Here is a 14,453-nt window from a genome sequence, read left to right as displayed (position 1 = left end):
TTCTGTTTTTGCATGAAGCACACAGACAGTATAACACACAGACATTGTAAGCCACAAGCAATATAATACACACACAATATAACACACAGTGTAACCCTAGTCATAAAATTGTAAGCACTCTGTTTTGGACACAAATTACTGATCAAATTAAATCTTCAGGCCTTGGCATACAGTTTTTAAAATACAGTTTTTAACTTTTTGCTGCCATTAGCAGATCAGGCACAGCATTTTGTTGGCAATATCTCAGTACAGCATTTTGTTGGCAATATCTAAGTACAGCATTTTGTTGGCATATCTCAGTACAGCATTTTGTTGGCAATATCTCAGTACAGCATTTTGTTGGCAGTATCTCAGTACAGCATTGTGTTGGCAATATCTCAGTACAGCATTTTGTTGGCAATATCTCAGTACAGCATTTTGTTGGCAGTATCTCAGTACAGCATTGTGTTGGCAATATTTCAGTACAGCATTGTGTTGGCAGTATCTCAGTACAGCATTGTGTTGGCAATATCTCAGTACAGCATTTTGTTGGCAATATCTCAGTACATCTTTTTGTTGGCAATATCTCAGTACAGTATTGTGTTGGCAATATTTCAGTACAGCATTTTGTTGGCAATATCTCAGTACAGCATTTTGTCAGCAATATCTCAGTACAGCATTGTGTTGGCAATATTTCAGTACAGCATTGTGTTGGCAGTATCTCAGTACAGCTTTTTGTTGGCAATATCTCAGTAAAGCTTTGTTCATTACTAGCACTGTGACCACATCATTGACTTTTTTTCTTTGGTTTAGTTTTTCTATTTGTGTTTTAACCATTTTTCTCTTTCATACTATTTTCTAAAGATCAGAACACTTTAAATGGATACTCGATACCATTGATGCCTCACATTTACCAATCAGGTACCATTTTATTACATACCTGTTAATCTGACATGATTGATTGGCATTTGTTGATGATTTTTGATCAGTATTTCTGTATTGAACACTGATAGTGAAACTATTTACCTGTTTATAATGCCATGCACATATTGATGTTGGTAGAAGCACTGAATTATGGAATGCCAGTTTGTTTTGTGTTTCTTTCACACCATGTATAGCTTTAAATATTTGGAAAGTATAAAAATCTGTATTACATTATTACTAAGCAACATTCATGTTTTGTTCCAGGTTGGGGGGAAAGAACAGATTTGATTTGGTGTCATAGCTTTATAACCTTTAAGGTTTCCCTATGGCATATAAAATTTGTTCTAATTCAGAACTTAACACGCATAGTTTTGTGCATGTAATGATCCGAAAATACTAATGTATGAGGCTAGTGTACCAAAGCCATTAATGCCGCCATAGTAAAAAACATTTCCTGCCAGATTATTTGAAATCTATAGGCAAAATTCTGTCACCTACTATACATGTCAAAAAGAAATTAATAATATAGGTCTCAACAATAAAATATTGAAATGTATTTTCAGACATTGATGAGTGCCTAGAGGGTACATCTGGGTGTGACCAGGAATGTAATAACACATATGGAGGGTATATTTGTGGCTGTAAAAATGGATACATTTACAACAACACAAGACAAGCATGTGTACAAGGTCAGAAAATGTTTTCATTGTATATTTAGAGGATGAGTTCAGAAAATGTCTTCATTAAACATGTTAGAGAATGAACATTATCTAATTATTATTCATTTCTTTGAAAATAAAATACATTTCTGTAAAATTTATTTTTGTCTAGTCTACATTAAATTGGTGGAAGTTTCCCATAGAAGATTTCTATAGTGATCCTCCACCCCAAAAAATAAATAATTTTTAAAATGTTTTGCTTTCAAATAAATAAATATTAGTGAAACTGTTGACTAACCCCAGTGTTACTTTTTTATTTATTTAAAGTAAAGGTGGGCTTGATACAAACTGTGTTGCTTGTTAATAGATTCTGATGATAAAGTAACATTATTGTTGTCAGGGTTACAATTTTAAAGATAATCATTTCATAATTCATGGCACCTTTGGATTGTTTTGTGACCAATTGAGGAAAATAATTTCCTCAATGGAAAGCAATATTTGTAAAATGGCATAATAATTCAATTTGTTTTACTATGTAAATCTAATACACTATCAAGCATACCTCATTTAACAGCTTAGAGGAGATGGAGCTAGGACAGAGAAAACGATATCTTTAATTGTCTCAGAGAGGCATCTATTTCCAAAAAGATGGAGGGTTATGGAGAAATATTAGGTTTATTATGAATCGTGTCAACACTTAATATTGTTCTGCTTGGTGTTTATGTGCATGGTGGTTTCTTTTTTTGCATGTGAGTTTTCAGTAAAGAATCAGCATGGCAGCATACATGTGTAGGTCTGTGTATATAGGTATGGAAAGTCTCAAATATACATTGGTAACAACATGTATGTTTTATAGTAATGACTGCATTTTTCATTTTTTATGAAAGATGAGGACCTGAATGTTGCACCATATGAAGTTACGTGATGCTTCAGCTCCATAGGGACCTAATGCAGGTTTCACTAAATAACCTTATTCACAGAGTTATTCTTATTTCTTTTTTTTTTATTATAGAGAATGCCACAATTTGTCCCACGAAGAACTGCACTGGAGCTCATGGTTGTACTAGAAATGAAACAGATCAAGAAGTATGTTTCTGTCGAACTGGGTATCAGCTGACAGCTACAGATTTGTGTGAAGGTAAGCTGTATATGTGTGAATGTGTGTTCATAATATAATCTTGGTATCAACAGACAGCTACAGATTTGTGTGAGGGTAAGCTAAATATGTGTGAATGTGTGTTTATAATATAATCTGGGTATCGGCTGACAGCTACAGATTTGTGTCAGGGTAAGCTGTATATGAATGTGTGTTTATAATATAATCTGGGTATCAGCTGACAGCTACAGATTTTTGTCAGGGTAAGCTGTATATGAATGTGTGTTCATAATATAATCTGGGTATCAGCTGACAGCTACAGATTTGTGTCAGGGTAAGCTGTATATGAATGTGTGTTCATAATATAATCTGTGTATCAGCTGACAGCTACAGATTTGTGTCAGGGTGAGCTGTATATGAATGTGTGTTCATAATATAATCTGTGTATCAGCTGACAGCTACAGATTTGTGTCAGGGTAAGCTGTATATGAATGTGTGTTCATAATATAATCTGGGTATCAGCTGACTGCTACAGATTTGTGTCAGGGTAAGCTGTATATGAATGTGTGTTCATAATATAATCTGTGTATCAGCTGACAGCTACAGATTTGTGTCAGGGTGAGCTGTATATGAATGTGTGTTCATAATATAATCTGGGTATCAGCTGACAGCTACAGATTTGTGTCAGGGTAAGCTGTATATGAATGTGTGTTCATAATATAATCTGGGTATCAGCTGACAGCTACAGATTTGTGTGAAGGTAAGATGTATATGAATATGTGTTCATAATATAATCTGGGTATCAGCTGACAGCTACAGATTTGTGTGAGTGTAAGGTACATATGAATATGTGTTAATAATATAATCTTGTATTTTGTGTTGGGGTCTTTTAAATGTTGCCAGAATTTCCTTAATGTTTATTTTTGCATAAAAACAGGCATATTGGCAATGATGGCATTCATTGACAGTCTGATTCTTGCCTCACCAGCATCAAAATGTTGCAGAAACCAACACAAAATTGTTACAATTTTCATTTTTTCTAGCACAAAATGTTTGAGGTAAAATTTCATTTTAAAATTTTATCTCCTGTGTTGGTGTCAGCTTCCGACTTTTCCTACAACAACTTCTGTAATTCTGTGGGGAACAAAATTCTCCTTTAGGATCAAAAGTACAAGAAGATGAAAGGTCAAGATCATATTGGACTGATTGGATTTTGCACTTCTTTATTCTACTTTAAGACCCAGATTCCACCTGCATAAGTCTCAAAGTTAAGTCTCAACTGGGTCAGGCTTACATTTAGATGCCCTCACATGTTCACATTGCATAAATGTGCTGAGTCATATTTTTATATGCTCTCACATCATCACAATAGTATAATTAACTCTAATTGTGGGAGCCATCTTTGAACAGAATATTTGCTTTGGCACCAAAGAATGATTGGAGCAAACATAAAAGTTCTTTACATGGGATTATTTACCTTACAGTATTGACACTGTAAGTTGATGGCCAACATGTTCCGTATAAAATGATCTTTACAGTATTATATCATTAACAGTATGTTAATCCTGTTTTAGAACTTGATCATCATGGTCCATTTTTGGGGTCACCAAGTGCTTTTGGACACAGAGGAGACCTCATGTCCTAAGTAGTCAGGTGGAGACAACTGCTTGCTTCATGCTTTTGATCTTTATATTTTTTCATTAGGTCAGTCAGAAATGATTTGAAAAAATGCATGGCTTTCTGAAGTTGATTTATGAAATTAATTACAAAGCAACAGTGGGGGAAATATTTGCATATATTCATAATTTACTTTTATTTATGTTTAGGTAATTATAAAGGGTGCCTGACAAAAAAGAGAGTCCCTTGTTCTTTTTATTTTCAGATGTTAATGAATGTCAACAGAAGATATGTTCCCAAGTTTGTGAAAATGTTGAAGGTGGCTTCCATTGTAAATGTAACAAAGGCTACACATTGGGGAGTGATAAGATATCTTGCATCTGTAAGTATACATTTTAATAACATTAAATACAGGGTGGTTTCCACTGTAAATATCTACAAGGCTACACTTTGGATAGTGGTAAAATATCCTGTATTTATCAGTATACATTTGTAATGACATGTTAAATGCACAGTGGTTTCTACAGTAAATGTTTTCAATGCTACATGTTTGGTTGTGATATTTCATCTTGTAAGTATACATTTGTTGTTGTTGTGGGGTTTAACACCATTTTGCAGCACTTGATAGGCTATACATGGTGGCCAGTATTAATGGTGGAGGAAGAACCCAGGGAAACACAGAAAGAACCACAGACCTTGAGGAAGCTACTGGCAAGCTTTCTCACATTGCCACATTGGCTGAGCCTGAGACTCAAACCCATGCAGAGATGGCAGTGATCTGTAACGGTGAGTGCTTTTAGACCACCTGGCCCCTATACATTTTTGATAACACATTAAATACAGGGTGATTTCCACCGTAAATTTCACCATGACTACATATTGGGTAGTGATACAGCATCTTATATATGATTGTAATATACAGTAAAATGTAATTAACTCGGACTTATGTTACTTGAATACCCTGCATCCTTCAAAGGACTGATCAGTTCCGCTGTATTTTCTTGTCTATAGCCTCAGAATAGTTGAAATGATGAAAATGACAGCAAATTTAAACAAATAAATTGTGAGCAGACTGTACTTTTTGTTTTCAGTTTTATTGATTTGTAAATATTTTTCATTTAGTTTAGTGCTATCATTTCCTACAGATTTTTAGTTTTCCTGACATGAAAATCTAACCTTTATTATATTGAACTTGTTTCCTTCATGCCTATTAGTAAACTGGTGCAATTAAATTTCTCTTTCAATTACATTCACCAGTAACATTAACTTTGTGATATAAACCTTCTACTTGCTAAATCCAGCCCAGCTAAAAAGATGAAACGTTTGTCTTTTCTGTCAATCTCAGATACTAGACAAATGGCAGTAACTCTTGCTCATTACCTTCCCTTGCCACCACCAGGTGTTGCCAGTTTCTAGCTTCACTTCTGTCCTGGCAGCATCATATGGATATCTCCACATCAATCCATACCAAACTAAGTGAAAACTGTTAGCCATCCACCTTGGAATTTGGATTTTTTGTGTGTAGGAATCACTTATCTGCAGGTTGTATACGTTACTTGCTCATCTTTTTTTTCCAAATTTGGGGTGAATTTGTCACATTCAGCAGACTTTGTCTCGTTTGAACATGAGTACAACATGCTGTTATAACTCATGGTTTTATTGCTTACTCTAAAAGGGGTGTTGTACTAGCGACTACTTAACATTCTGAATTGTTAATTTATGCTTTTCTTCTTCATTGACATTACCTGATCCTTAGAAAATACCTCAGGAGAACTACTATTACTACCTTGCAAATCTAGCCCTCCCAGGTTAAAAACCTTTAGCTAAAAGCTAAAAGATATTGCCCACCTAAGTGGCGGTCAGGCAGGGTGATCTCACCTTGGCACAGGAATTGGTGCCAAATCCAGTGAAATTTTAAGTTTCTACTTCCTCTCTTTCAAAGTAGCATGCTCTCTACAACAGAAGCCTTGCAAAATCAAAACAAACAGTTTAGAATTTTTTTTTACCTCAGACAAATTGGAAAGACTTTCACCTCTATACATTTCCAGTTCTTCATTACACTGATGAAAAAGTTTGCTGATGTTTCACTTTACTGTTTTAACACAATTAGCTACCTTTGGTACATACCTGCACAGGTCACAATGGAGTCCCTTCTCATTGCTATAAGTGCATGATATAGAAAACTCATTTAATATTGCTGTATAATTTCTACCTGAGTCAGGATACATGCAGTTTCTATATTACCTTCTCTTAGCATCTAATGCATAGCTGTATACATGACTCTTTACTGATTTTACCTGTACAGTATGTCATTATGGGCCTTTTCTAACAGGTAACATTGTCTCATAAGTGATATTGTAGTCCCTACTTTGTGAGTATTAATAATTACACTTCAGTTCCTTATTATGTGCATTTTTTGTGTAGTATAGAAAACTTGTTTATATTACTGTATAGCTTTTCCTCATGTTGGATAAGTACAGATATTTTTCTATACAAGGTTTATTCATTTGTGTCCTGCTCATAAATGTTTGCTACAGGTGACACTTCTGTGATTTTACCTGTATAGGCAATCCATAATTGGCCCTAATATGGGTAGGCTGTTAACTAGTATTTTTTATTTGAATTCCAGTTCATGCTTGTTATTACTATAAGTGATGCTTCAGTCATTCCAAATGTACAGGATGTCAGTTTGCCTTTCTACAGGATATTTCTGACTTGATTATTTAGCATCCAATCTCTAAATATCAATAGGGCTCTAATTCTCTACTTGTACAGATCATGTGCACCCATTTACAGGTATTTATCATATTTAGTAACTCTGCATGGCTCATCACTAGTTCAAAATGCAGGGCATTCAAAACTATCAGTGTAGATAAGGTCTACTCTGTTTTGTTTTGCAGACCAAGGGCAAGACCAGTCTGACATCTGTTTTGTTTTGCAGACCAAGGGCAAGACCAGTCTGACATCTGTTTTGTTTTGCAGAACAAGGGCAAGACCAGCCTGACAAGCACTCAACATGTGTACTTTTTTCTAGTTGTCATTCCTTAAACAAATGTCAGACTTGCATATTATAGATAGAAGTCAATCATAGCTAGAGGGATGAAAACATTTTCTTGCACAAAAGGGTTTGCATCATAACATTTCTTTGCAGTGAGATGGAGAACTGCAACAAACGTAAGTTACAGTCTCACATATCAGAATTTTGGAAGGTTGAGACACATGAATCAATATCCCATACCTGGTAGACTCACCCATATAACTCTGATTGAAGTTGGCCATGGCCACAATCAGTCGTACAGTATCAGCTACCAGAAAATTAAATTGCATAGTTCCACGAGTTGCATAGTTTCGCCAAGATTTTCCTGTGTATGATGCCGAGTTTAGAGCTGTAATATTCAAGAACCCATTTCATGAAACCAGCTGTACATGAATCAGTCTAACGTACACAGTGCTGCTGGGCACTTTCTGCTTATGATTCCCAGTAGATGAGTCTAACTTTCTAGGAACTTCCTGCATACAACACCCAGTCTACACAAGCATGCATTGATCAGTCTATCAAATAGTGTGGCAAGGCACTTGCTGTGGAGGATATACAATTTATTTAGACATCCTCATGAACCCTCACACCTGTAGCTTACCTCAAAAGACTTCCAGCATATGATGTCCATCTTGAGGCATCAGTTTTCAACAGATATCTTTTCACTCACCTTGATGCCTCTGCCACCCAAGAGCTTTGCTTAGAGACACATTAGAAGTAATGGGATCTGACTCAGAAGTGCTGCAAGTGTAGTAGTCCAACACCATCACCATTCTTATCCAACTATTTTGTAGGTAGTGCAGGATTTGACATCTTCACTACATTAATCTGTAAATGATAAAACTGAGATTCAATTTTTCTTGTAAATCATTTAGGACCAACAAGTCAACAAGTCTTTCCAGTCTTTCACAACCAATCAGCTGACAACTCTTTCCAATAATTCAGGACCATTTCCAGTCATTCATGACCAATCAGCTGAAAAGGCCTTCCTATCATTTATGACCAATCACCTGAATAGTCTTTCCAATCATTCAGTACCAGTCAGCTGACAAGTCCTTCCTATCATTCAGTACCAATCAGCTGACAAGTCTTTCCAATCATTCAGTACCAATCAGCTGACAAGTCTTTCCAATCATTCAGTACCAATCAGCTGACTTCAGTACCAATCCATCCTCAAGTCTTTCCGGTCATTAAGGACCAGTTAGCTCACAAGTCATTCCAGTCATTTGGGACCAATCAGCCCACAAGTCTTTCCAGTCATTCAGGACCAATCAGTCTGCAAATCTTTCCATTTATTCAAGACTAATCAGTCAATAAGTTCTTCATTTATTCAGGACTAATCAATCCATAAGTTCTTCCAATTAGTCATATTATTTTGTCCATCACAGGAATTTGTTCCATGTCAGAGATTGTCTTTTTAATTATAGTCATGTTAACACACAGTGGACCCTTGATAGTGCAAAAAAACTGGAATTATGGTTCTTACAAACTTTATGATTGATCTTGATAGGTCCATGAATTTTGTCTTGCTCTAGCTGCATGAACCATGATTTTACTTTTTAAATTTCTATTGAATACATTATCTCTGTAAGGTCAAAATATATTTGGCATATTCACCAATATTTAACATATTCACCAATATTTGACATATTCACCAACATTTGACATATTTACCAATATTTAGCATGTTCACCAATAACAAAAGGAGAGTTCAGTTATTTTTCACATGGAATTTTCTTATTGTTGCTTTCAGCCTGTGTCCAACCCCACTATGGAGATAACTGTTCCAGTACATGTACATGTGGTAGAGGAGCCGTAAGATGTGACCCACTAAGCGGTTGTGTATGTGAATCAGGGTGGACAGGAACCAACTGCGATCAGGATGTCGATGAATGCTCACAGAATCCCAATATATGTAACAGTACATTGAAAACCTGTCTCAATACCATTGGATCATATACCTGCAATTGTGTACCTGGATATCAAGCCAATAATAATATCTGTATTGGTAAGATGATAGGATAGTATAGTGCTAAACATTATAATAATAATAATAATAATAATAATAATAATACATGTACAGGTAAGGTGATTAGGATAATAGTAATAATAATAATAATCACAATAATAATAATAATAATAATAATAATACATGTACAGGTAAGAGGATAATAGTAATATTAATAATAATAATAACCACAATAATAATAATAATACATGTACAGGTAAGGTGATTAGGATAATAGTAACAATAATAATAATAATCACAATAATAATAATACATGTACAGGTAAGAGGATAATAGTAATAATAATAATAATACATGTACAGGTAAGGTGATTAGGATAATGATAATAATAATCACAAAAATGATAATACAAGTACGGGTAAGAGGATAATAACAGTATGGTGCTAAACATACTACTACTACTGCTAATAATAATAATACATATATTGTTGAGATGGTTAGGATTAGATGGCGCCAAACAATAATAATAGTATATGTGCCAATGAGATGATAAGAATTTGTATAGTGTCCCCAAAAAAATTAATAATAATCATAATCATAATCATAATAATGAAAATTCATATACAGATAAGATTATTAGGATCTGATAATACTAGACACAATGATAACTGTAATAATTAAAGTAATAAATCATATACTGTTGATATACTTAGGATGTATTAGTGACAAGCATCATCATCATTATCATCATCCATGTACAGATGAAATGATTAAGATATGAAGTGGTGACTATAATAATAATAATAATAATAATAATGATAATAACAATCATCATTATCATCATCCATGTAAAGAAGAAATAATAATGACATGATGTGATGATTATAATAATAATAATAACAATAATAATAATATAGGAGGGTGATAATAATAATAATAATAATAGTAACAACAACAAAAATAATATGTGTGTTTGAGATGAATAGGAAGGCTGGTGCCAGACAATAATAATGGTAAATGTAGATACAAGATCATTGCAATATTATAGTGCCAGTAATAATAATAATATCAATAATAATGATAATAAAAATAAAAATAATACATGTGGAGATGAGGTTATTAGGAGAGGATATGTCAAACATAATTAGATTAATTAATAATGAAACGTGTACAAATGAAAGCTGTTCCAGTAAAACATATCTTTTGGACCCAGGGAAGGTACTTTCAACATGTAGTAGTCACCCACAGGTTAAGTTCAGAAGTAATCCAAGTACAGTGGCATGTATTTTTGTTTTAGTACTTTACTTAGGTGCCATGTATGTTTAAATGGAACAGCCCAGTCTGCCTTGTATGTTTAAATGGAACAACCCAATGGACCATGTATGTTTAAATGTAACAGCCTCATGTATGTTTAAATGTAACAGCCCTGTGTACTATGTATGTTTAAATGTAACAGCCCAGGTAACGTGTATGTTTAAATGTAACAGTCCTGTGTACCATATATGTTTAAATGGAACATCCTGAATACACATTCACACAATTTTAGTGCATGATAGAAAATTGTGAAATCAAGTAAACACGTTATATTGTATGTACATAATAGAAACATTAAAGTTTTCAGCAACTCATAGAATTTTAGTATTATTGAACACTTTAAATATTGGGTATGTTTGTTTGTGAAACATTCTCATTTGTCACAAGTTTCAGAAACTTATATATGTATGTGTATATCAGGGTTCTGTTTTTGAACATGTTAGCTCACCAGACCAAATAATTATTGAGCTTATTACTTTGATTCTCTGTTTTGAAGATGTCACTGAATGTGAAGACGTAACCCTAAATACATGTTATCTCTGTTTTGAAGATGTCAATGAATGTGAAGACGTAACCCTAAATATATGTTATCTCTGTTTTGAAGATGTCAATGAATGTGAAGATGTAACCCTAAATATGTGTTATCTCTGTTTTGAAGATGTCAATGAATGTGAAGATGTAACCCTAAATATGTGTTATCTCTGTTTTGAAGATGTCAATGAATGTGAAGATGTAACCCTAAATATGTGTTATCTCTGTTTTGAAGATGTCAATGAATGTGAAGACGTAACCCTAAATATATGTTATCTCTGTTTTGAAGATGTCAATGAATGTGAAGATGTAACCCTAAATATGTGTTATCTCTGTTTTGAAGATGTCACTGAATGTGAAGACGTAACCCTAAATATATGTTATCTCTGTTTTGAAGATGTCAGTAAATGTGAAGATGTAACCCTAAATATGTGTTATCTCTGTTTTGAAGATGTCAATGAATGTGAAGACATAACCCTAAATATATGTTATTTCTGTTTTGAAGATGTCACTGAATGTGAAGACGTAACCCTAAATATATGTTATCTCTGTTTTGAAGATGTCAATGAATGTGAAGACCCAACCCTAAATACATGTGAGCAAAGATGCATCAACACCCTGGGTGGATTTTCTTGTGGATGTTTCTCAGGATATAACACAGATCCTGGTAACAGTACTAAATGTGTAGGTATGTGGTAATCTGAGTATTTAATTACACATATATCCACCTTTCTACTTCTTTATGCCTACATATCCTATTAAATTTCATTTGCAATAATACAGCTAGGATTATTCCATTCAGCCCATCCATCTGTCCATCCATCTGTCCATCCATGTAAGGTTTAATGTAGACAAAGTCATGTTTTTCTAGAGACAACTTAAAAACTAAACAGAGTCTATTTCTTTGTTGAATACATTCCCTGATCACATGGATATTCAAGGCAGGCTCTTCTATTTCTAATCCAGCAATTCTGGAAAGACAGATTTCTGTTTTCCCAGCTACATAACATGTAGACAAAGGGAAGAAACTCATACCCCTTACCTCCCCTTACTACTGGTACATTTTTACTCATCGACTAGATGTTTAACTGTTTCAGTGTTGGTTGTTTTTACAGTATGTGCACAATGTCTGAATTTTTTGCATGTTTTGATTTTGTTATACATTAACACTTTCAGGTTTTCATTTTCTGATATTTCGGTCCTTGTTATCTTTTCAGTTGAACTATGGCAATGAAATGTCATAAGTGCAATACTTTCAAAGTCAGTGAAGATATGCATGATACATATCTGTCTTGCACACAGTGTTGGTTGATTTCTACCTGAAGTGTTTATTCAATGTGGACAGTAGGGATTTGGTCTTAAGGTTTGATTTCTACCTGAGTTGTATATACATTGTGAATAGTAGGGATTTCGTCTTCAGGTTTGATATCTATCTTGAGTGTCTATAAGTATATATAAAATTTAGACAGTAGAAATTTGTTATTCAGTTTTGCAGAAACATGCAAAGAGTGCAGAGAAATGGGTGAAGTCTAGGTTGAAGGAATGCAACAGTTTAAGTTCACCTAAAGACGTCAGTTGCCAGTGAACTGCCCCCCCCCCAATCTAATATGATACCTGATAGGGATGTTTCATTTGGCTAATTCAAAATGAAGGGACAAGGGACTTTGGATATGCATGCCTCGCATACTTCTTAGACATTACTGGAGTCGTATATGTCGACTGGTGCAAGAAATGACAATGCAGTTGCTGATCTTGGGGGAATCTGTATCTGTAGATTGTAACTCTCCAGTAGTGGCTGATGCCTGACAGAAGAGTGTCCTTCTCTTATTTCAGTAGCCAGCGGTCATAATAGCTTTCATGCCTGTAATTACCGGCATCTGGGGTATGTTTTGAGCATCAAAGCCTGTACTTCCTTCATTCAATACTCTACATCACCTCTTTGGATAACCAGCTAAATATTTGACTAGTAACCTGAAATCTGTCACTTAAGTGAGCCATGCTACATTCAGACTGTTGGGTCTGTGGTATGGAGTCATATAGGGTCAGTAGTGATCCGAAGTGTTTCTGACGGATTTTTCATTTCATTTATTCAGTCTGTTTCTCATTCATCTAACCCTTTCAAGACAGACTTAGTGTCCAGTCTGGACATGGCAGAAGTTTTATAGAAGAACATTTATTGATCATCAAGTTTATTGATAGATAGACTTCTTAAGCTGACTTCTCCAGGATTGTGTTCCAGTCATTTTCTAGTGCACAAAGCCAACAGAAATCTTGGGCTGGCCATAGAGCTTAGATGGCTTGACAGGTACATAGCTAATCTGAGGTTCTAAACAGCTAAATCAGTTAGTCTAGCTTTCCATAAAGATGGGTGCATTTGTGATCATTCTGTACATAGCCACAGTATTTTCACACTTGACACACAAGTCCTTTGGTTTGATTGCCGGGAGAAATATATCAATTGGGTTTTCACAAAGGTCATATCTGAACTACATACTTCAAAAACACATGGTAGTTAGGTTCGTCTTTAGTGTAGGTCAAGAAATTTTTTCTTTCTCATCTATGTCGCATCTTGACCCACCCCAGCATTTTGTCCACCTTGGTATAGAAATTGGGACCAGTCTCGACATTTGTCCACCTTGGTATAGAAATTGGGACCAGTCTCAACATTTGTCCACCTTGGTATAGAAATTGGGACCAGTCTCGACATTTGTCCACCTTGGTATAGAAATTGGGACCAGTCTCGACATTTGTCCACCTTGGTATATAAATTGGGACCAGTCTCGACATTTGTCCACCTTGGTATAGAAATTGGGACCAGTCTCGACATTTGTCCACCTTGGTATAGAAATTGGGACCAGTCTCAACATTTTGTCCACCTTGGTATAGAAATTGGGACCAGTCTCAACATTTTGTCCACCTTGTTATAGAAATTGGGACCAGTCTCGACATTTGTCCACCTTGGTATAGAAATTGGGACCAGTCTCGACATTTGTCAGATTCCCAGTTAGCCAGTTGGTCTAGGGCACTTGTCATATCCAGCTCACTCACATCTGAATGTCTCTAGTATTGGCTAATCAATGTAGGCACTCGAGATAGCTTACCAGTAGCTTCCTATGGAACATTGGTTCTTCCTCAACCAAATACACTGATCACCATGTTTAGCCTAACATGTGATAGTGGTTGGTGTAAAACCCACAAATCCAAACCAACCACAACCACCCTTTGCCTCCCTCACTTAATGGGGCATGGATTGTCAAGCTGGCAGAGTTCACTTCCAACAGGAAGTGCATGTCAGCAAGAACATGACAGCAACTCCACAGTTTGCTC

At 35.1% G+C, this 14,453-nt stretch overlaps 1 protein-coding gene across 1 annotated transcript in view; it reads left to right on the top strand.

Annotated features, from left to right (window-relative positions):
* The window catches only part of LOC149791308 (uncharacterized), a 94,877-nt gene that overhangs the window by 40,234 nt on the left and 40,190 nt on the right, over positions 1-14,453 (top strand). The window contains exons 17-21 of the mRNA XM_089969842.1: positions 1,467-1,592; positions 2,575-2,700; positions 4,541-4,657; positions 9,066-9,320; positions 11,686-11,814. Coding sequence (XP_089825968.1) covers positions 1,467-1,592; positions 2,575-2,700; positions 4,541-4,657; positions 9,066-9,320; positions 11,686-11,814 — 753 coding nt within the window. The remainder of the gene's footprint in view (positions 1-1,466; positions 1,593-2,574; positions 2,701-4,540; positions 4,658-9,065; positions 9,321-11,685; positions 11,815-14,453) is intronic.

Source organism: Sinohyriopsis cumingii, chromosome 9 (assembly GCF_028554795.1).
Source record: "Sinohyriopsis cumingii isolate HCF-2022 chromosome 9, ASM2855479v2, whole genome shotgun sequence".
Taxonomy (NCBI): domain Eukaryota; kingdom Metazoa; phylum Mollusca; class Bivalvia; order Unionida; family Unionidae; genus Sinohyriopsis; species Sinohyriopsis cumingii.
Note: the sequence above shows the minus strand (reverse complement) of the source record. Positions and strands in the feature narration are given on the sequence as shown.